We start from the raw sequence: 24,799 nt of genomic DNA, 5'->3' as shown, positions 1-24,799 counted from the left end.
TCCCGGAAAAATGAAGAGTTCCTACGGGATTCAAAAAAACCGAAATCAACGCAGGCGAAGCCGCAGGGATCCTCTAGTAGTATATAAAACAATATTTAACTTGTACACATATTTTTATAGATACGCAATGTTATATATTACAATAAAGTAACCCAGCGAAGTCGAATGTAATCGATTCTGATGATACCTACAGATTAATTTTTTTAAATAAATTTTTAATTATTTCATAATAAATATTTTTTATCACTATAACTTTGAATTTTAAACTTATACATAACTTGACTTTTTACTCCATCGTAAACACTGAAGTGGGGTGACGTAATGATTAAATGCAGGAGCGATGTGAAAATAATAATCTACACTGTGGCGATGCGCAACCGGTTCAGGGGCGTCTAAGAGAGATGCCGATACAATGTGTATCGCCATCTCTAGATTTGAAATTATACCTGGAATATACCGTCCCCTTAAAGGGCCCATACATATTTACCTATTATTTTTTACTTTTTAGAGGTTTATGTGTCGGGGGTTTTTTAAATTTTTAATTTAATTTTCTTAACTTTGTATTGTTTATTTCAGACCTGCAAGCTTACGAAACTTGTACGAAAAGGCTACGACCGATCGACTCTCCGCTTCCATACTCGACCAGCTCAGAAGAGATTCCCAACATTCCCCCTACCTCCTGTGTACGCCTGTGCTTAGCACTAAAAGAAGACGAATACACCAGAAACTCAATGTTGAAATTGAAACTAGAATTGTAAGCTTTACGACATCTTCAAGTACTATTTACACTTTTTTTACTTGTACTTTTAGTGTGTGCCAAAGTCGTACCCCCCAGCGATTTAGGGTTTTGTACGATGCAAGTGATTATATCGATAAAGTTTTCAAATACCTAAAAAGCTTAGATGTGATTTAAAGTATAAATCCACTTGCCATTAGGAGAGACAGCAGGCAAAGTTACCACTAGATACAGTGATAACCTTTGCCCAAAAACATTTGCATCACTTTTAAAATTGATAAGGACTTTCGTTTTAACTTTTATCAGTCACAAAAGTTCTTATATTATTTCGTTTTTAACAGACTTCCGTCTTATAATTTTAACGTTTTCATTCAAAATATGGTCCACAGCCTTTAATAGTAGAGCACCTTCGAAAATGGACATCGAAAGAAGCCGTGGGGGACGTAACTGCGCTGCCAGACGCGTCGATGCGCATCGCGAGCGGCGTGACTCTGACGCCCGACGAGCTGTCCGAGTGCGGCTCCGGCGACGACGAGCCCATCGACCATCGCCTGCCCAGCCCCGAGGAGCAGCTGAGGGTCATCGCTTCCAAGTGAGAACTTTGCAAAATTTCCAATACATTATTGATAGCTCTAAATAAGCTAGATTTCTTTAGTGCATTGAAGACATAAAGCAACTTGCAGATTAGGATGCATCTACGCGTATATAACGCGACTATAAGTCGACTACTTTCAGAATGTTAGCGCTAACGTTACGATCAGATGCCGTCACATTAAACGTAATAGTCACCGACGATTGAATATTTAGGTATTTACATATTTGTGAGAGATTATTATTACTTTTTACAGATTTCCACCCGAACTTGTCGCGATTGACACGTCCGGCAAATTCTTCGATAGAATGTGCAACTCGCGAAAATCTCTCCACATTGAGACGAGTACCGGTGAGACGGACACGGTGAAGCGCCGCACGCGCACGAGGAAACCCCGGGGTAAAAGACGAAACACGATTTCGGGCACTGATCAGAAAGAGCTTAGAGAGGCTATCGCTGGGTAAGCTTTTAGAGTGCACTGTACACTTCAGATTACATTATCTATAATATTTGACAACTATAAAATTCTATTTCCCATAAATTATTAAGTACCATTTTTTATTAAAGTGTAGGTAATGTAATCTCGAGCCGACCGATTAACTTTAGTAACCTAAGCACAGTATCGTGTGGAAGCTTTATGATCGTTTAATAAATTTTTGCACATTTTAACCTGTCGATAATATTATTATCTCGTGCTTATGTGAATAAATTATTTTTGTTCCTGGTTGTCGTTATTCACTTACGCTTCTCTTTTACGAAGTAAAGATAAAAACAATAAACATAATATTGTTGTGCACTTGAACACTAATAGAGTCATTTTCTCATTAGCTTCATTATTAATGATAATATTCTTGATGAATCTCGCTGTTACGAGACTAAGCGAGATTGATCAATGAATTTATTCATAGGCCTTGAGCGTGTGACTAATGCTTTGCTTGGTTTGTTCTATCATAGTGATACACCAAACGCTGTGGCTTCTGAAGACATTGAAGATAGCACAGTCATCCGGTCCCGGTCGAGCGATTTGCTTAAGAAAAGCCCGACAGATGCTATTGCCAAGAAGAGTCATTTTAATAGTTTAAAACAATGGGGCAAGAACAGATTAAAAATGATGGGCAGATCACCTAGTACAAGTAGGGACAATTTCAGAGACTCAAAAACTGAGAAAAGTAAAGAATTTTTATCGATTGCGGCCACAGAAAATGATCAAACTCAAGAAGGGGTGAATATGCGTAAAAAACGAACAGGAGAAGAAGATAGAAGAACACACCAAAGGTGTGCGTCTTACTCGTCATCAGAAAAGAGTATCGGAGTTCCGACTAATGTCCAAACAACCGCGACTATTAGTGCTGGAGTAAAATTACGTGGGGCGTCCACGCAAAGAAGATCTAGACGGTCTGGCATTGTAAGAGACGAGCCGCATTCGTCGAGCGGCAACTGGTCGGCGAGCTCCGAATCCGGCAGGACGAGCATCGGCTCGGAAATAACTACGACAACAGTGCCACCCAAAAGTTCAACATCGGCAGCTACGTCTAACAATTCTCTTAACTATAACCACCATGGCCCGCCCAGCTCGATTATAAGTAGAAGAAAATTCCTTAATACATCCGGGTCAGGAAGTGTGACGAGTGAAGGTACACTAACTCCAGATATCATTCATGATTTACATGAAGATTTAGAAACAAGTTCTGAGTTTTCTTGTGATACGGAAGGGTATTATACTTCTTTCCACATGGATTCAGGTCTCAAAACATTGAAAGAAGAGGAAATGTCTCCTTCTACACCTCTGCATACGACAACGGCACTATCGAATTCTTCTAACAGTCAAAACTTATCAGCTGAAAACGAATACGAACTTTTTGGAAAAGGATCTACGAGTACTACCACAAGTTCAGCTGGTACTGTTTGCACGACCCTGATGGCGGGTGATAGTGATAAATCTTTGATAATAGGCCCCACTGTGCCTGAACGTAAAAGCTCCTTAAACAAAATTACTCGCAGTCGGGGAAATTTAGAACGAAGTTCAAGTTCGTCGTTTTCTAGATCTCCGTTTACTAGTTTGAGATATACGGCAATGAGATCCTATGCCGACAAACAATCATCCAACCATTCAGCACCCGAAATAAGTGAAGTTCCCTCAAACACAGTAACTATTACAAAAAATGTTGGCACTCAAAGAGAAATTACGGCCGTCGCGGAAGTGCACACTGAAACCGATCTTGAAAGTGCAAAGAAAAGTACAGGTACGAATTCCCCAGACTCTGGTCATAATACTTCAAGCTCACCGATAGAAGACTCAGTATCTAGTGCCCATGGCAAAAACAGTCTTTCCGAACAAGATTACTCTGAATCATCCGATCTCGAAGGGACAGATAGAATAGAAAGAATAAGATATAAGACGACTATCAACAGTTCCAGGATTCCATCCATGTGTGTTATAACTCCGACAAACTCAGATGATGAGAGTGAAACCAGTAATAAAGGTTCCGAAAGAAACAGAAAACAAGAAGCTATTACAAAGAACAATGGAGATTTGATTAAATCATCTAGTAGGCCAAAATTAGATTTACCTAACGAAGAAAAGCAAAAAGAAATAAGACCTGATGTCAAATCATATAAATCACAAAATCAATACAAGTCCTCTTTACATCCCTTCAATAACTTTATGTGTAGATTAAAAGGTGTACTACCAAATAAGCTATCAGCGAAAAAATCACCTGCTGCCAAAGACGCGGAAGTAGTGGAAGATTTTTATGATTCCGGAGACTATGTAACAATTGCAGATGTTAAGAACAACAATCAAAAGGTCAGCTTAAGCAGAGGGAACTACGCTAATAATGACATAGTTCGAAAGAATTTACAGGCTGTTCTGTCTGGTAAACTCCCAGAAACAGAATACGTTTCATTGAATGAACTTCCGAATTGCTTAAGTGAGAGCAAAGACTATGTAGAACATAGTTTGGACCATAAACAGTCTGAAGCATCAGAAGAAATTCAGAGAAAGGGTGCAAAGGTTACGTTAGACTCTCAAGGCCAAGTAATTTATTCGTCAGATACACTAAAAAGAAGAAAAGGAGCTCATACTACATTCGAACCTGGACCATTCGTTCAAGAAATATGCCCTACAACTACAATCATTCAAAGAGAATGCGCAGATGTTGTGAAAATCACGGATGAGACTGATTTCCCGTATGAACCTCCACCACCGTCCAGTAAACCCACATCGCCCCAATTGGGTAAAATGATTATTAAAGCGCCGATAGATCCCCATGGTGCCATGACTAAGGAATTTGTGACTTTGCCTCCTCCTAAACCAAGCACTATAATTGCCGCTACGCCTTTCACTGCTCCACCTGTTATGAATAATAACAAATTAGATGCAGTCGCTAACAGAAATAAAGATCTACCGCGAGTAGTCGAAGCGATAACAAGAACAGGTGCTTACGTAAATATACATGACGCGGACGGTGTCAGCTTATCTCCAACGAAAGATGATAACGCAGGTAAGACCCATATTCCCTCAACGTCATTTACGAATGATGCTAATAGATCCAACACAGAAAATTCCGGTAGGTTCCTTGAAAGCGAAGATATTGTTCCATTTGTACCTAACTTCCACACTTCAGTAATTTTTAAGAACAAAAACCAAAATAATTTAAGTAAACCGAGTAATAAAAAAGTAGCTGATGTTATGAAAATGTTCACTAACATAAATCATGATGAAAATGTAAACTCTAGTAAAACCAGCTGTGGCAATTTTGACAAGAATCCAAATAATAAAATCAAACGTAGTGATAGTTATAAACTAGCCAATTCTCCGTTGATGCCTATTAAAAAGCTCCTAAAACTTGACAGCTTTAACAGCAATTCAAAGAAAGGCAATTCTTTTGAGTTGATTCAAGCTGAAATCACAGCAGATCTCCTACGGGAACAAATCAATTATCCATCAACTGTATCCCCTAAATTGAATCACAAAAATTCTAATAACGAGCTCGATAATTGTGAATGTGTCCAGAATAATAATAATCGTAATTCTTTCATTGACGACAACTTTGAGATGGAACTATCTGCTTTAACCCTAAGTCCATTAGCTACTCCGCTTTCCAAGAGGCACACCATTGCGTCCATCCCTGACACCAGGGACAGGGCGATAGACATGTTATCAGCCATACTGGATTCCGACCCTGACAACGTGTGTGTGCTCCATGCGTCGCCGACTTGCCCTCTCACGCCCAGTAAAGTTACCGTTCCTTATGACGGACCGATGCACAGAGCTAGAATTTTATCTATTTCTGAATCTGATTATGGAACTGAAATCTGGTAGAATGTACTTACTTTAATTGTATTTTTTATAGAAATACTTTTCTGTTACCTGTATTTATTACGCTTACTTTACTACTTAGATATTGATATAGTGAATCTTAATTTATAATTATTTTATTTGAATTTCTAATAACTTTGTTTATTTTAGCGCCATAGCTATAAGTATTTTTAAAGAATGACATTATGCGTAGTACATTTAAGATTTTTAACAGCATTCCTTATATTTTTCATAATAATAGATAACTATTAATTGATCATCCGTCCATGCGAGATATTAATGACGTTGTCACTCGTCTTCCTTGCCTTAGATATTATCCCATCTCTGTGATAAAATACATATTTAAATTATGAAATTAGTTACAATTTTCAAATTCTTAAATTTTTGTTAGTCAACATAATATTCTGATATTATGAGTGCTAATTTTACGTGCATTTGAATTTTGGTGGTGTTCACACACAGGAGATTTATAAATTTTTTAGAACGTTATGTACTTATAATATTTTGCATTTTGTCGCAATTTGTTACATGTTTTGGACGCTCCCACACCGTCATAACCTTTTTCAATAAAAAAAAAACTTTATATAGTATAGATATTTAGTAACTAAATATTTTTGTGTATGTGTCAGACTGTCATTTCACCAGTTCCCTAATAACTACTCATTTTCATTTGCCAAAGGTCATTCATTTTAATGTATTAACGGTCTGAATATCACAAGCTGTATGATGTCATGGCGAATTCAATATGGCGGATAATAAATAAAAAGACGACTAGAAATAAAAGTGTTATGATAAAGGAACCTTTAGAGTTTGGTATCAAAATATGAAAGGTTTCATTGTGTAGGTAGATTCAGAAATATGTAATCTGTAAATGTAATAGGTAGATACCGTTCGTCTGTGGTGGTATTTTTAATCGGGCTTCATATGTTTTGGTTTCATATTCTCAAAACTTCTGTGTGGGAGCACCATAATAAAATTGCATGGTGGCTTTCTTCACCTGTGTGTGCACCGCTTATGACAATTTATAATTTTGTATGAAGTGCATGGTGTGATTATTCTATTTCTAAATGTTTTTGTAAATAATATTATAAAAGTTTTGTGATTTAACGCACTGATTTCATTTAATTTCACTCCTTTCGCTGTCACCCTCACTTCACCCCTTTCACAGATCACGCACTGATTTAACCACTTCATGAATAAAATTTTGTTGTGTGGCCGATTTCAATATTCTTGCCAATTAAGGACCAGTCGCACATCAAACTGTTCAAGTAAGATTAACATTAAAGTTAACTTTGACCGGCTAAAAATCACTGGACCATGCTTGGTGGTTTTTAAAAGCATCATCCAAACCTGTGCAACCTAAGCGACTATAAAGCGGGAACGTCAGCCGCGCGCGGCGGTTTCGTGATAGTTAATGGCCCAGTCCACACCCGCGCGTCTACATCAGTCGTGCATAGTATAGTTTTACTATTACGTATAGTTTCGCGCCGTGGACGTTCCCGCATCCCGCGTTCATAACGCACAGGAACTCGCTTTAAATACTGTCCTGTACAATTTGTGAACTTCGCTTATTCTTAATTTGTCGTAACTTTAACGTTAACTTTACTTTCTCCCTATGATGTGCAACTGACCCTTAGCAAATTCTTAATAACTATCTCTAATAATTGTTTAGAAATTCACCACTCAATAAAGTTTCATTCATTTTATAAATTGAAGATCAATGATATTATAGGATCAAATCGGTAGTACACAAAACTTGTAAAGGGCTAAAATTATGGCCGTCTTTTCATGCCCTCCTTGCTGAAAATGACGGCTTGATTCAAATCATGTCCATTAATTTAATTAATTCTTCTTTTTTGTGTACAACCAAAGGCACTTCAAGTATTACCGTTAAACATACCAACTCCTAGGGGTCTTACTAAATTGGTATTTGATGATTAACACTATTGAATTCATAACATGTCACTAATTTAAGAAGACACTTCTGCACTGATAATAATTTTAAAAGTTCAAGGTGTGTTTTTGCAATGTAAACATTTTTTAATACACATTAAAAATACTGATCATAACATGGCTTTGCACAAGGAACCAGATTGCTTCCAATGGTTGCGACTTTTTAAGGCCAAGTACTTCAAAGGTAAAGTGATAATTGCTTTTTGGCATGGTGTTTTTTGCATGCGTGTACCTACATACGAAGAAAATGAAACACGTAACTTTTCTGTGAGGTTCTGAGTTCTGATGCTCATAATTATTATAATAAATATTCGGTATCAAAATGTAACACAGCTCTAGCTTCAACATTTTAAATGATTGTGTTTTGTACTTTGACGATACCATAATAATTATGTACCTATACCTATCTATTAACTAACCATAACTAATATTATACTAACAGTTGCAGCATTGGAAGCAGAATGTTCTTTATATTTAAGTAACGTATAATAGATTATGTGAAGTAAAATATTACTGAAAAAAGTACTTACCTATAAAGAATAAAATACCATGCACTTACTCTACACTAATTAATGATCTATAAGTTCATATATCTTCATATCTATAAGTAAGGTGTTGTATATAGTTATAGTTCACGTAGTTCCAAGCTTAAGAATGCTTAGTTGGCATGATTGATATTATAGATTTATGCTGGGGTATCAACTGGTACTTAATACTGCTTAATTAATATGGTATTACTAAAGTCAGTACTAGGTTTTTATATATAAATTACCTACCACGTTACAGTATTTAGAAGTGTTTTACTTTTAAGTTAAGCCTTTTCTACTTCCTACTGAAGTTTTGATAAAATATTGCTTTTCAAAGGTTGAGGATTTTAACATAAGAGCATAACTGATTCACTGCCACTTAACTATGTAAAAATAATTCGTTGCCTGCGCTATCTAATAAGATTAATAATAATAACTGGAAACTACTAAATGTGCCAACCTTAAAATTATGTAAAAATAATTCATCTTATGACAACAGTTTAACTGAAATTTGTATACTTTTCAGACTATCGACATTCAATTGCTGACAAGCCTCTATCAAAACTCCACCATCAAATACAAGACAATCTTCCGTCAGTTGACTTAAACCATCTCAACCCCACACTCCACCGATACCATACCGCACATCTTCGTGGAAGACATGGTGTTATAAATTATGACAATGAAACGGGTCCGACCCAGCCAAAATTTTGGACGCTCCCTAAAGTTACCCCTTCGAACAACATTGAGAAATCTACAGTAATAGGAGAGAAAACTTTGTGTAGCCCGACAAGACGCAGCCTTGCAGAAGCACAATCCGATAACAAAGTTTTTAGGCAGAATAATGAAGATTCCATAAAGATATCACCGATAGATCCGCGAACATCAGCCACTTTCAAATCCTCTACACCAACTAATAAAGAAAATATAATTGACTTAAGTTCCAAGCTTTTATCACCTGTTAAATCAACTATGACGAACGAAGAGCTATATGCAGTCATACACAAAAGTAAAAAGAAACTCAACATCAAGGAAACTCCCGAACGAGCGGAGTCGCCAGCATTGAGTACAGTTAACTTGTCGCCCGTTTGCTCGGAGACATCTTTAGCTGTTAAAAGTAGCCAACGGTATCCAGAGACTGGTTACTTAGGAGATAGCAAAAACAGAATATTTTTTTCGGACGGTGACAAACAAAGCATGGTATTTAATACCATGGGGACGTTTGGCATTCCGAAGCACGAGACTTGTGCAGACCGACATGGACCTCTGCAACAAACGTCAAGATTAGATTTTAAGAAGTTGCTTTTGCAACACAGCGTCAAACTCAATACACACAACGTACAAAGTAGATCGAATAAACTCTCCGCGGTAGAGCAACTCAAACTTTCTAAAGAAAAACAAGTTCCTTCTACCCCGCCTGAAAACAGATCACAAATTAATATTCTCGATCTCAGTGGATCGCCGAAAACTTATTCACATAGAAAGACAATGAAAACGAACAACCAACCACTGTCTCCAGGTCGGACTAGCGCTTTGCTGAAGGAACATAAAAACACTTCAAAAATTCTGCTTTCCCCAAAATCACAGTGGCGATTTGCAAGCCCGCGATCAGATGTACTATCTACGCCCATACCTGAAGCAAACAATGAGGACGAAAATTCTAACAGTTCTGGAGAAAAGTGTGAAACAACTCCAGTAAGCCCACCGTCAAAAACAGTTCCTATAGTGACTAATCAACATTTCGGGGCTAGAAGATCCCTAATACCGATAAGTGAGCATAAGATCGATGAAATTCGCAGTTCAAACATAGATCAAGGTGTTTTTCCATTAGGTAGCGATTATCCAAATACTCAAGTTTTATCAAGATCGGAAATAATACAAGCAAAGCGAGCGGAATTCTTTAAGAGCACTCCAGAACCGTCGCTCCCAAAATTTACATCTTTTAAAAGATCCAATTCTCCAAATACCGAATCAGGTCTAAGAAATAAAATATCTCCTGAAAGAGGGAAAACTTCACCGACTACTTTAGAGACCGCCTTATGATAAAATGTAATTTAGGAAGACAGATGTGTCAAAGCGGTGCTTTTTACACGTTTGTTCGTATTATGTACATACTTTTAAGGATATGAAATTTAGGAAGCTTTAATCTAGTCTTTTCTTGCTTAGTGTGCCATTTAATTGGCACCAGTAATAAATTAAACCCAGTGTTCAAACTACTTCTCGTCTGTTTTTGTTTTGTATGTTTTACAATCGCTCTAGTGGGGCCAATCTTAGTTTATGAAATTAAGATAATTATAAATTACAGTTACAAAATAGTGTATAAGTATTTATTCAGTAGTACATTTAAGTACCTACCTACTTTTAACTAGTTCTGATTTCGGGTTTTTAAGTTATTAAAAATAAAATTTTAAATAAACGTTTTGAACAATTTTATACTTATTTTAATTAAGAACCTTTTATGCCTATGAAAAGTAGTGCCGTGCCATTCTTTTCAAAATTTTCCCTGCGGACATCACTTCTTTTCTAATTGCTAGTTTAGAAATGCATCATGCCTATAGGTATGCTATAGGTTTGTGCCTACTTCAAGCCTTCTCCACGACCTATCCATGCCCCTCCTTGAAGTGCAAAGAGAAAATAAAGTGAAATAAACATAAGTAGATGAATGATTACCTATTATGCATTATACTTGCTGTCTCTATGAATCAAGGAATAAACCCGCTGACGTGAATGAATTTGATGCCATGTTGACAAGTAATTTGATAGATTTCTTTGGATTTCTTTGATTTCTTCATAAAGATATTCTTAGTTTCTTATGAAGTCAGTTTTGTGAACTATTAAGCAAAGAAGACAGCGTAATTTAATTTATAAACATCCATGTTATCTAGATAGAATACCATGATAGATACTTAGTATTTTCCTTCGAAACCATGAAATGCAACCTGAATGACTTCAAGCAGTTCAATGAGCGATCAAAGCTACTCAATAAAGCTTCGGGTGTTTGTACTTGTAATCAACACAGCTAATCTAATTAATGTGCGAGCAACGCCAAGTTTAGGCATAACGCATGCACTGACTACCCCAGTTGCACTGTTTACAACATACATTTTACTTGGAATGTTAGTTATTGGCTCTGCTCGCCAGCACTTGGCCTCTGGGTTTTTGCAAATGTACGCCCTCGTAGCATGTTGCGCCGTTCAATTATTTCTTTCTTTCATTGTATTCAGAGCACTAAAGGCAAGCCAGATTAGTAAACAACATGCGGCTCTGGTATTGCAGGGAGTGTTACCAATGATTAGTGCACTTATACTGTTTATAGATCTAACTGGAATGATTTTTTCAAATCGAGAAGAACCTGCCCCTCCCTTGGCATCAACTTCAACTTCGGCTTCACAGAGAGAAACTCGTTAAGAAACAATATTAAAAGTTAAATGTTTAACCGACTTCTTATTTGAGTTTCCAATTCATAATCTAAAGTAGAGGGTATCTACCTAGATAACTATACTTTCTACCTATTAGGGTTTTATGAGATAGGTACAGCCTACTGACGGACAAACAGACGGACAGCGGAGTCTAAGTAATAAGGTCTCGTTGGCAGCCTTCGGGTACAGGACCCAAAAACGGATGTTTCTAACAAAAAACTATAAGTACCTATATAAGTTATAAGATTACAATGTTCATCATTGTGTCATAGAGGTCCTTCGCCTGCTAGTCATCGTGATCAACTCATCGCCGGCTCACTACAGAGAACGGGTCTACTCTCTAAGTGAGAAGGGTTTTGGCCATAACCTACCACGCTAACCAAGTGAGGATTGACAGACTTCACACACCTTTGATTACATTATAGATACCTAACTTTGTTGCAAGCAAGTTTCCTCACAATTCACCGTGAAGTGCTATAGCTAGTAGCTAGGTTATACTTATGGCGTCGGAACTAACAAGGAGAAAAGGTTTCCATGTTGTGACGTCTTACAGTCGACGTCTTAGATATTGAATTAAACACAATTTAATTTTTATATTCTTTAATTATTATTATACATGGTCAAAACATGGGTTATAATTTTACTGTCTGAAATAAAATCCATTTTTTTTTTTAATATGAAGTAGTTTTAGTTTACTACAAGCACTGATATTGGTGGTAGGGTTATCTGCAATCTTAAACTAAACAACAGATCTTGAGTCACACTATACTTTTTGCAGGTAAGTACATCAAAAAAAAAAAAAAAAAGATAATACTAAGACCAGTCTGTTTAATGTGAGTATAAGCAAATAAGTATAATTTCTTGTACCATTTTTAATAAAATGTGACAAGCCAGTTTCAAAGTACTAATATTACCCATACAATTGTGAGAAAATACTCACCATATTTGCGCTCTGTGTCAACTCTCATGACAAAAGTACAGTTTACTATATGGTAAGACCAATCTCCTATGTCCCTCCCTCAAGCTACTTGACATTAGCAAAGTGCATTGTGCTATTGTGTTGGGTTGGCACTACAATAAGCCTTGGTGGCCAAGTGAAGAAGAAGAAACTGGTCTTTAGGACAGTAGACACATGAGCAAATGTGGCGACTGACAAGTCTTTTCTTAGATTGTACATGTTGTACACATCTTTTAAATTTTCTTACAGTCAACCTGTTAATTTTGACTGTTGACACAAACTATAATAAATGTAGGGAAATATATTCATTCATCAGCTTTTAGTCATACTGATCTTATACTTTCATGAAATCAACATTCTACTTAAATCATACTTACTTTAAATATTTATTTATAATTTTTTTATAGAACTCACCATAGATTGGCAACTATTGAAAACAAAAATATGGTAAATTGGTCTAGATTCATTAATATTGTTGACACCAAAGTTTAGTAGAGAACAACAACAAACATTAGTAGAGAACAATGAGGTTCAACTCTTATATAAACTGAAACTTCTAGTTTATATTTCACATCTACCTTGTTTGGAAATTAAACAAAATGAAAATATGGTTGGTTTTTACTTAGTTCACATTATTTAGGTATATTAAAATCTAAAAATCAGTCCTTATTTTATATCACTTAGTTTAATTTGTTCACTATTTATTCATAGGTCCATTCATCAGAGGTGGTCTCATCTGTCCCATGGGTCCCATCGGGCCCATGGGTCCCATTAATGGACCCATCATAGGTGGTCGCATTCCCATCATAGGAGGCATAGGTCCATGTGGCCCCATCATCATCGGTGGAGCCATAGGTCCACCATGACCCATTGACGGAGGTGGTATCATGCCCGGTGGTCCGCCAGGCGTTTGCACGGGTGGTCTGGGACCTCCCATTACTGAAGGGTCCCACGGTGGTGGAATGGCAGCTCCCTTCGTTCCGAACGGATTTTGTGCAATTTTTCCAGCTTTAAATGCCGCTGTTGTAGCATCGATAAGATGTTGGGCTTGTTCTTCCATCCATTTCTGATAATAAAACTTCACGTTATCTTTATGTTTCCGTCCGGTGCAATGTGTTTTTCGGACGCTAGGAGAGTCATGGGTTAAATAAGTGTCACAGTAGTCGCAATAATACTTAGGCATATTGAATGAATATAACGTCTCCTACACTATAATTTATAGATAGCCTGAAACAGTGAATTCTCAACAAGTTGGTAACAGTGGAGAAATTAAATTGGAAAACACTTGGGAATCGAGAAAACTCCAAAAATACAGCAACGCTTCGAGAATTGGTTTGACATTAGTGATGTGACGTTAAAGACAAATGACATTTGATAACTTATGCTCCAGCTCACGCACAGCACGCTCATTCATTGCATGAACGTAAGTATACCTCTATGATTCATTGAGATTGGCACTTTTTTTTCAACGCTTGCACTTCGATTTTATTTATCGAAGGGCCTTATCATGGGTTTTACGTATGGTTTTACGGCTCTGCTATTTTGTAGGTTGAGCTCATGTTGGGTGTCAACGAGTACCTGTTGGTCGATTGCGAAAAACGTAGATAATATGAATGTAAACGTAATAGCAAAATTTAATATGCAGTAAAATCGGTATTTGGATACCGATTTCACAGACCTGGCTACGACTTTTGGACGATTCTAGAGTATATTGAACACTTGGCTACGATTGGTTGGATATTGATATTACTGCTCAATGAAAACACGCAAAGGGCACAGGCAGTATTTTTCTGCCTTTCGCGGCGAGCTATGCATTTAGAGATATCTATGATCATTTTATGGAACGTTCGCTAGAAAGTTGAACTCATTCTATGGTGAACTCTCCATTACTTCAGCTCCTGGTTTAACCTGTATAATTATATATTCTAATGTTACCCACATTCACTAAAACGATCGATCGTCAGTCAGCGTAGATGCAACTGTCAGTTGCAGTGCAGATGTCAGTTGTCAAATTAAACTTCTTGGTTTTTTTTCCGGTTGCCCTTGTTTTTTAACCGCGCGGCGAGTCGCGAATTCGTGATTTGCGCGTGTAATTTTATGGTTAAGTATCCTGAACTTATATTTTCTCTTCGTAATAAATTAATAATTGTAGTAAAGTGTATGTACAAAAATGCCTGACATGAAATACATTTTGGTAACTGGTGGTGTTATAAGTGGCGTAGGAAAAGGTGTCATCGCAAGTTCTTTTGGCACAATTCTTAAAAGCTGTGGTATTGACGTGACTTCGATTAAAATTGACCCATACATTAATATCGACGCAGGAACTTTCTCTCCATACGAGCACGGTAGGTAATACGAATGAAAGCTGTTCTACTTTTTATGCATCCCTTTATATTTATCTGCAACATCTATTTTTATTTTCTAGGTGAAGTTTATGTACTAGATGACGGGGGTGAAGTAGACCTTGATCTTGGCAACTATGAGCGCTTCCTGGATATAACGCTGCATCGAGATAACAACATTACAACGGGCAAAATATATCAGCAGGTGATTGAGCGTGAGCGCCGCGGCGACTACCTGGGAAAAACAGTACAAGGTATATGTAAAAACAATATCCATACTAATCTTCTTTCTTATGGTTGCCTCATGACTGAGGGCCGTGAGTCTATATCAGACTGCTTGCTTGTTCTGCATTCAAAACTGCAAGTGGGAAAATTTGAAAGTATTAATTCAAATCCAGTGTCCATAATTGGGTGTACAAAATATGACTAAAAAGCTGCATGAAATTAAGAAAAAATCATGTAGTACAAATGTATATGACTGCCATCTTGCTAACGATTACTTACCACTAGTACCTGCCAAGTGTGTATTTTATTTTCATAACTGCCTCGATTCTGAAAACTCCCCCTTATACTCTTAAGTAGTATTTCTATAATTTAAGTAATTATTGTAGTTCAAAAATCTTTATTTTATCTTTATTATGTATTAGCTTATGCCTGTGACTTTGCCCATGTGGACTTCACAAAATTCAAACCCCTATTTTACCCCTTGAATTTTCAAAAAATCCTTTCATAGTGGGTGTCATGTTATAATAGCTGTCTGCATGCCAAATTTTAGCTTGATCCATCCAATAGTTTGAGCTGTGCGTTGATAGATCAGTCAGCCACCTTTTCCTCTCATGATTTCAATTTCATGGGTTTTATTTTAAAAAACCTCTGCCTAAAAAACAAAATAAAATATTAACTTTGTTTGATCACCAGTTATTCCCCACATAACTGATGCCATACAAGAATGGGTGCAGAGAGTAGCTCACATTCCTGTCACACCAGAGAACACGCCTCCCATGGTATGCATTGTAGAGTTGGGAGGTACCATAGGTGATATAGAAGGGATGTCTTTTGTTGAAGCATTTAGACAGTTCCAGTTCAGAGTGAAACGGGAAAATTTCTGCTGTGCTCATGTGTCTCTGATACCAATGGTTGGTTAAATGTGATATTTTATTAGTTTGAATAAAAATAATTTACTGTTGGAATCATTTAAAATAATACAATTATCATAATAAAAATATAAATATTGTTGAATAAATGAATGAATGAATATACTTTTATTGTACACCAAAAAAATTAATACAGAAAAAACACATACACAACAATTATAATAAGCATGGTTTAATTGTTCTAAACACACCTTTATAAATTAATAAATAATTAATTTAAACTTTATGATTGATCAATTTAATGATACAATATTCAATGAATTAAAAATAATTCTTAAAATTCATATAAATTATACATACTTTAATTTTATTATATAGCATGATCTTGAATGTTTTAGCCAAAATCAACAGGAGAGCCGAAAACAAAACCAACACAATCATCTGTGCGTGAATTAAGGGGCCTTGGACTATCACCAGATTTAATATTGTGTCGCTCAGAAAAACCTATAAACCACAATGTCAAAGAAAAGATCTCCAACTTCTGTCATGTAGGCCCAGAACAGGTAACTGTAAGCTTAAGTGTTTAGTTTAGAATAAAATTGGCTAGTGTTTGTGGTCTAGTCTGATCAGAATTTGAGAAAATCAAGTGTACTTAAATATCTAGACTAAACTACAGTCTGAAGAGCTATTTCATTCTGTGATATTTGTCATCAACTATGTTGGTTGGTCCTTGTAGGTGCCTGATCAGAATTTGAGAAAATCAAGTGTACTTAAATATCTAGACTAAACTACAGTCTGAAGAGCTATTTCATTCTGTGATATTTGTCATCAACTATGTTGGTTGGTCCTTGTAGGTGCCGGATTATTGGATGTATCAGTCTATTGAAGTCTATTAGTGAGATTCTACTTACTTATTCTTTTACAGGTGATCTGTGTTCATGATTTGACATCAGTGTATCATGTGCCATTGCTTATGGAGAACCAGGGTGTAGTCCAATATTTGAATGATAGACTACAACTTAACATTTCTATGCCACGCCCAGGAAGGTAAGCTGTAATTCTAAGATCTCCATTTCAAATTTCACCCAAATCCGTCCAGTGGTTTTTGCGTGAAGGAGTAACGTACATACACACACACACACACACATACACACAAACTTTCGCCTTTATAATATAATATTAGTGTGAAGTGTGATAGTATGATGGATTACTTAAAATGTAACAATTCATAAGTCTGTCCATCTTAAAAATTAAAAACAGTAGAAATAGATGAGAGATCAGTTTTAATATTTTAATATTTATATTCTTGCAGATTCATGCAGAAATGGCGTAATCTAGCGAAACGAGTGGACAATCTTCGACGTGAAGTCAACATTGCCCTTGTAGGAAAGTATACAAAACTAGAAGACAGCTATGCAAGTGTTACCAAGGCTTTGCAACATGCTTGTATCGCGGCTGGCTGTAAGCTCGTCTTGACGTACATTGAAGCGGTTAACTTAGAGAAGCAAACAAAGATTGATGACCCTGTCGCGTATCACAAAGCATGGCAGGACCTATGCAAAAGCGAGTATGTAATTACTAGTTAATCACATTAACACACGCCCTTCCGGCATCACTTTTCCCTTCCACCTATAATATGGGTACCTTCAAGTCAAGAGTGAATAGGCAACTTCTAGGCAAGCGCGCTCCATCTTAGGCTGCATCATCACTTGCTAGCAGGTCTGATTGCAGCCAAGTGCTAGTCTATATAATTAAAAAAAAAAAAGTTGAACTTCATTGCACTATAAAACATGTGTAACTATTTAAATAGGGTAATGAGAAAGTTAGATGTTTTATCTAGTCTCATATCTTAAAATTCTGATTATGAAATCAAATTGGCATACTTTATTCACATATATCTTTAATGTAAAATAAATTCATTAAAGCACTCTTTTTTTCAGGAAAATAATGAAAAATATTGCTTTAAAATATATTTTTTCCATTATAGTACTTTTTTTTATGGCTCTGGATGGCGGCAAATCCGTGCGTCGTCCTTTGGCCGTTTCGTACTATTATGATTTTAGATTTTAAGATATGAGTTTTGAGAAAGTAGTGTATGAAACTCTACATAATTAGGTATTAAAACACTCATGTAATACTAAGTTTGACAGGTTTGTCTGTCTTGACAAAAATCATGATGATTATGGGACTTGAAATTCTCTAGCAGCATATACCTATGGCAAAATAGTTCTGTTTATATTTACTGAGGAAATATACATTACATTTAAATTATTAATTTACACCTTAACTATTCCAGTGGTATTATAGTCCCCGGCGGTTTTGGTCAAAGAGGAATAGAAGGTAAAATCGAAGCGTGCCAATGGTGCAGGGAAACTCAGAAGCCTATGCTAGGAATATGCCTCGGCCTGCAGGCGGCCGTCGTAGAGTTCGCTAGAAATGTGCTCGGCTTGAAGGGCGCCAATAGCACTGAGGTGAACCCCGACTGCGATGACAAGCTCGTCATCGACATGCCGGAGCACCACCCTGGCAACCTCGGCGGTACTATGAGACTCGGGAAAAGGAAAACTTACTTGGAGCCTAGCATCGTATGTAAGTACTTCTTCTTTTCTTTTGGCTTGAAAGGCACCCACAGCTTTGAAGTGAATCCCGATTGTGATAAATTAACGTAATGTATAATTTATTATGAATATTAATCAAATTTCCCAAGCAAGCCGGGCAGATCGGCTTATAATTAATAATGATATTATGTAAAATCATTATTAATATATTATTTGTATTATATTTTAGCTCACAGACACAATATTGGTCTTAGTATTTTCTAGTTTTAAGTTTAGTTGATATTTTGTATGAATTGTATATTTATTTTTATTCTTTTTTTTTTGTGATTTTGTTGAGCTGAATAAACTTTTACTTATTTATTTAAAAATTAACAGCAAAACTGTACAAGAAAGACGTGATAGAAGAGCGCCACAGGCACCGTTATGAGGTGAACCCGGAGTACATAGAGCGTCTGGAAGCCGGCGGCCTGCGCTTCGTGGGCAAAGACTCCACGCGCACTCGCATGGAGGTGGCGGTAGTAGACTCGCACCCCTACTATGTGTCTGTGCAGTTCCATCCCGAGTATCTGTCCCGGCCACTGTCACCCAGTCCAGTGTTTATGGGGTAAGGCTTTAGCTGTAGTAAACTTTTTTAATAGCATTATTTGCTAGTAAGGTACAAGCCACAAATTAGGTACATAAAAAATTATGGCCACTCCACGCGCATTCGCATTAAAGCGGCGGTAGTGGACTCTCACCCCTACTACGTTTCCGAGCAGTTCCATACCGAGTATCTGTCCCGCTCACTATCACGCAGACCGATTTTTATGAGGAACAGCTTTAGTTCATAGTAGAATTTAATTTTCAAAATTGTCTAATTTTTAATGGAAGAACTTGTGGCTGTTTAATCTTTGAAATCAAATAATAGTTTGTGATTAATTATCTAGAGAATTCCTACTTTTAAAGAAAGCTCAATTTTTTCGCAGGTTGATACTTGCTTCTATTGGCAAGTTGAAGAGTTACTTGTCTAAAGGATGTCGATTCAGCCCTAGAAATCAGTCAGATGTTAGCTCAGGTAATTATTATTAATTTTATTAGTTTAATTAAGTAAACTGTGTCACTAAGTTAATGATGAATGTACGTCATTGACGTACATTCTTTGAGTTTATTATATCACTAGCTGATGCCCGCGACTTCGCCTGCGTGGATTAAGGATTTTTGGAATACCCATGGGAACTCTTTGATTTTCCGGGATAAAAAGTAGCCTATGTCTATCCCCAGAATGCAAGCTATCTCTGTACCAAATTCGTCAAAATCGGTTGAATAGATGGGCTGTGAAAAGCCAGCTGACAGACAGATAGGCATCATCAATAGGTATCTTTAAGGTACTCAAGCTATAAGTGGCAGAAAAGCCAGGTTTTCATTGTTTGTTCATAGATAGAATATCCAAGTTCTTACATGTTACTGCAAAAATTACTTGCTAGTTTTACCTATTATTTCAACTAAGAATGGTGCCCATAAATATTATATAAAAACTACATTTCTCTGTTCTAGATGAAGAAGATATATCAATATCTTCATTAAGCCTGATAGATGAAAAGAGTGTACTAGAAAATGGAAAACCAGTTAATGGTGTGCAATAAATATTAGTAACATAGTTCTTAACTCAAAGTCCTTTTTTCTTAACTGTCTAGTTAAGAAAAAAAGACTTTGAGTTAAGAAATAAATGTATAGTTGATAAGCTAAACCCGTCTATTTGCCCAGTTTAAAATGAGTTGAATTAGTTAGTTTTATATGATTTACTTAATTTTAAGTTCTATACTTTTAAAACTAAGAAGAGCAACGCCATAACATTTGATATTGTGACTGATGTTGTCGTACATATTTCACAATCTCTAAACTAATATGACAGTTCTGTGTATTGCTATCCCTTTCTTAATGCTCTCTGCGTAAAAGGTAGCATTATATTTAGACCTGTCAATTAATTATATTAACGTTGAGAAACAGGTTCCTATAGTTAATCTATCCTAATCTAAGGATACGTTACTTGCAGCAACGTTATTATTTGTCAAAAATTGTATAATCTTTATGGCAAATAACAATGGTTACTTATCGACGGATTACAGACATTAAATATAGGAACCCAACATTAAATAAGAGATTGTGTACAACAGAATTAGTCACATTATGTAATGTCAAACTTGTAATTGAATTCTAGTTTCTTTATTGTTGTGCTTATTTTTTACCTTATTCTGAGACCTTATTATATCTAGGTTGTAATTGCTATTATATAAATATGACAGCTATGCGAGTTGCGGAGCAACTTTCCGATGGTTTCTCAATTGAAATACCTAGTACACTATGTACTTACTTATACGTTATGTTTTTATTGGAAGCTGATATTATTAAAAAAAAAACTGCCTTACACTTTTCAATGATATATTTTAATGAGATTCTAATTCTGTGTTCTAATTTTGTTTAGTTCTTATTTTTGTGTCTAGATCTTTAGGTATCAAGTTGAAAAATAATTATTATTATTTTTGTTTGCTACACATACTTAGAAAGTTTTAAGTAAGAAAATGAGTTTTAATTTTAAGAAAACTGATGTGAGTTTTAAACTTTTTACACTGTTTTTGGACAAAGATGAATTTTATCTGTTATACCTACTTATTCCATAATAAAAATATAATTATCTTCTAGTTTCAGCTATTACTGTTTACGAAATCATAATACAACAAGTATTTTATTCGCCTTATTACAATCTGTAATTTTTTTTAAAGAACATGTTATTACCTATTGTAACTAAAATATTTTATAGTCAAATGTATTCAAAAATATTCAATATTTCTTATTCTTATTTGGATAAAGTTCTTGTGTCCAAAGGAAAGCTTTGAGATGGCTTATAGACTTGTACTCCTAATTGAATGCAATGACGAATTAGGGTGCATCTGGTCAGTGGTGCTATTAGATGCACAATCTGCTGAAAGTTGCCTACAGATTTGCTCGGATTTATGACAATTTTCACCTTGAATCAAATAAAGTTTAGGAAATGAATTAGCATTAATATTCCGTAAATTACTGTATTTAGCCATACAGACACATTTTATTGAATCTTTATGTACTTTAATTATTATCCTCTTCATATTTTTACGGAATCAGCATTAAATGATTTAACATACTTGAGCATGATAGAAAAATCAATGTATTTACTATACTTATTAAGTTGATATGTTAAATCGTTAGTAGGCAAACCTTTAAAATAAAAGTTACTAGTTATTAAGTTGATATTATGTTAAATCGTTAGTAAACCTTTAAAATAAAAAATAAAAGAAATAAAATGTGTTAGCAACAAACAATTTTACGACAAATCAACAAGTGATATCTGTGAAATATCCTCGATTTCAATGTTGATATTTATTATCGATCGATTATATGTTAAAGATCGATAAAATCCAGCAAATCTGTAAGAAACTGACAGGAATCTTACTGGTCAAAACACAGCATGTCAAGCGACAAACGATCGTCGAAAATCTAACAAATATGCAATCTACTTTTAGACTCGTAAGATATAAATTATCGCTTGCATATGTTTCGCGTTCATTTAATATGTAAAAATATTACAGCATGTTTATGAATTTTAAGATAATTTAAATAAGTAATTTGATTGTGATAAATGCGTAAATATAAAAAAAAAAAACTTTAATGTCTCGGTAGTATATTGGTGCCTATTTGGTTACACAAATATCTTTAACATTATTACTAATTAAATTGACCACTCTAAATGTAATGCTATCCTTTTCGAAATGATCCCCGTAGAAAAGGATAGCACATCTCTAGTAGGTACACGATCACTTGTTATGTTTAGAGATTTGTGCAAAACCAATAAGGCACCTTTGTATATTAGTTTATGTATGTTGAAATATAAGAAATGTACCTATATTAATATCGATATCGGAAATAGCCTAGTCATCAGCTATACAGCATAATAACTTCAATTAGTTAACCAAAACTTCATAGTCAACATATTCTGAGAAATTTATTTTTATTAAGTATACATATTTTAAATTGATAAATATAGTTATTAATGTAATACAATCTACCCTACAATATGAATTATAAGCTATGATTGAAATTAACTATTTTACATTATTTTATATTGTTAATATCAATCTATAGGAAGTGTTTCATTGCACATTTGAGCTGTTCTTGATGAATTAATACCTAACTTATCCATGTTCTCAAACGGTACAGCCCGCTTGCATAATATGCGCTTTTGCGTAAATGTAGGCGTATAATATAATTGTTACACTTATATCATACAAGTAAAAATAAATATATCAGTAAACATTCCACATTATACATTATAAAGTAAATATTTCATGCTTGTTTTACTAGGTATGAGCGTATGGAATAACACAAAAATGGCTGGTGAAAAAGTAATCAATTTGGTAAAGCAATTTGCTTTTACGCAAAATTTTCAAATTCTATTGGTTTCCTGTTTTAGATTTATTTTTTATTTTTATGGAGACACACAGTATTAAAAATAAGCAAAAGGTAACACAAATATAAAGCACACGCACCACAACAGTCTCCAACGAAAAGTTATCGCAAAATTAAAATTAAAACACAATAGCCGGGTATAAGAAGGTTAGATGTACACATTTCGTAACAAGCTTTTGCAACTTCGTACTTTTAAAGAAACAGCACATAAACATCCTGCAAAGACCTTGGAAGTTGAGATGCTTGAGGCCTGATTGTTATTCTGTGTATAAGTACACGTTTATTTTTCAATAACTGTATTATGTTGTATAGTTTTGACTGAAAATTAGATAGTTAGAAATAGTCTAAAAGATCTATATTTTCATTTTATTTTACTTACTGTTAACATTGATGTAGCAGAAATCTATCCCATTATTTACCTGAATTATTGTTACTTTTAGAAGATGAATCTCTATACACAAAAAATACACAAAAAAACATTCTTAAAGTGCCAACATATTATTTAAGAGTAGTGTAAATGTATTTTAACCCAAATTAGTAAGTATACGATATAAACTAAATAATAATATATGTTGTTCGTGAAATATTTATAAGGCGTCGTTCAGACGGGAAGCGTTCCACGGTGCGTTGGCGTAGCGTAACGCGGCCAAATATAACGATGTTGATGTACCTAATATGTGAGCTTTTACGAAGAAGTGTCGTCGCGCGCTTTTGGCGCTCCAAGTCGAGCGTGAGTGCATGCTGTTCCAAATATCAACATTTAACGGATGGGACATACTCAAGAGTTGAAACAAATCAATAGACTTCCATCTTAGACTGCTCAATCACTTACCACCAGGTGAAATTGCAGTCAAGGGCTAACTTGACCGTATCCATCCAACCATCTCCCATGAACCGTGTAACCACAAGACGTGCCGCACAACGCGACGTATCACGTGCCGCGCAACGTCTTCCTGAACGTAACGATTAGGTATTAAATAATAATATGTATAATATCCTTTTTTTTTTAAGAATATTAGTTATGCTAATCATGACTAATACTCCCCTTGCCCTCCAATTAAGCGTAAAACTTGTGCCAGGAGTGGGTACGACAATAGTTCTACGGATGGAGTTTGAACCGCTGACCTTTCGGATTTCAGTCCGCTCCTCAACCGTTGAGCTATCGAGGTTCTAACTTAATGTTCATGAATTTGTTTAAATGGTATGAATGTGTTAGGCCGTGCGATACTTGGAGCGGGCAACCACGCGCTGTATTCGCAAGGTTTCCGCTCAATGTATTAAATAATTGTAACATTCACAGTTTTCACACTCGCCAACGTCGCTCGTCGGCTAATGATAGGTACCGATGTTTGCCTGAGTGGGAATGTACTATAACGCACGGTTTTGGTGAACAATATTATTAATGTAAGTATAAGATAATATACGATCGCAAGAGTCCTAACCTAATATTATTGTCATTCCAATACAAGAGACATTGGTGACTGTCTGTTGACAATCAGACTCTTGTAATTAAATAGTTGTTCTTTGTATCAGTGGAATAAGCTACTAAGGCATAATAAAATGTTATATTTTGAAAAAGTTTTTTATTTGCTGCTTAGTCATAGTAAACGAAGATGGGCTGGAAACTCGGTTGAACGTTTAAAACACTCGGGGCAAGGTGGAAATAACCATCTCATCATTGCATCTCCTGCATTGGCAATTTTTTCTGGAGGAGTCCTGGCTTCTGACCAGTTCCAAGGCATCTAAACCTTAAGCTTAGATCTCTCCAGACTCGGGTCTTAAGTCAAAAAATAATATACATTTACTCTTTGGTCAAAAGC

General features: G+C 35.6%; 3 protein-coding genes across 3 annotated transcripts in view; 2 read left to right on the top strand and 1 right to left on the bottom strand.

Annotated features, from left to right (window-relative positions):
- LOC123867558 overlaps positions 1 to 10,559 on the top strand; it is a 94,231-nt gene extending 83,672 nt beyond the window's left edge. The window contains exons 3-7 of the mRNA XM_045909645.1: positions 577 to 754; positions 1,126 to 1,328; positions 1,585 to 1,788; positions 2,283 to 4,831; positions 8,656 to 10,559. Of these exons, the coding sequence (XP_045765601.1) occupies positions 577 to 754; positions 1,126 to 1,328; positions 1,585 to 1,788; positions 2,283 to 4,831; positions 8,656 to 10,172 (4,651 nt within the window). The 3' untranslated portion in view covers positions 10,173 to 10,559. The remainder of the gene's footprint in view (positions 1 to 576; positions 755 to 1,125; positions 1,329 to 1,584; positions 1,789 to 2,282; positions 4,832 to 8,655) is intronic.
- Positions 10,560 to 12,131: 1,572 nt separating this feature from the next.
- Positions 12,132 to 13,868, bottom strand: LOC123867565 (U1 small nuclear ribonucleoprotein C). The gene has a single exon (XM_045909656.1). It carries the CDS (start codon positions 13,687 to 13,689, stop codon positions 13,204 to 13,206), a length of 486 nt encoding a protein of 161 aa, XP_045765612.1. The 5' UTR covers positions 13,690 to 13,868; the 3' UTR covers positions 12,132 to 13,203.
- Positions 13,869 to 14,522: 654 nt separating this feature from the next.
- LOC123867559 (CTP synthase) lies at positions 14,523 to 24,398 on the top strand. The gene is made up of 11 exons (XM_045909646.1): positions 14,523 to 14,851; positions 14,932 to 15,102; positions 15,767 to 15,984; positions 16,341 to 16,505; positions 16,868 to 16,989; positions 17,255 to 17,509; positions 18,239 to 18,531; positions 18,876 to 19,104; positions 19,466 to 19,554; positions 20,034 to 20,131; positions 20,200 to 24,398. The coding sequence occupies exons 1-10, from the start codon at positions 14,677 to 14,679 to the stop codon at positions 20,120 to 20,122; spliced, it is 1,806 nt and encodes a 601-aa protein (XP_045765602.1). The 5' UTR covers positions 14,523 to 14,676; the 3' UTR covers positions 20,123 to 20,131; positions 20,200 to 24,398.
- The last annotated feature ends 401 nt before the right edge of the window (positions 24,399 to 24,799 follow it).

The sequence above is a fragment of the Maniola jurtina genome, chromosome 8, assembly GCF_905333055.1.
Source record: "Maniola jurtina chromosome 8, ilManJurt1.1, whole genome shotgun sequence".
Lineage (NCBI taxonomy): Eukaryota > Metazoa > Arthropoda > Insecta > Lepidoptera > Nymphalidae > Maniola > Maniola jurtina.
Note: the sequence above shows the minus strand (reverse complement) of the source record. Positions and strands in the feature narration are given on the sequence as shown.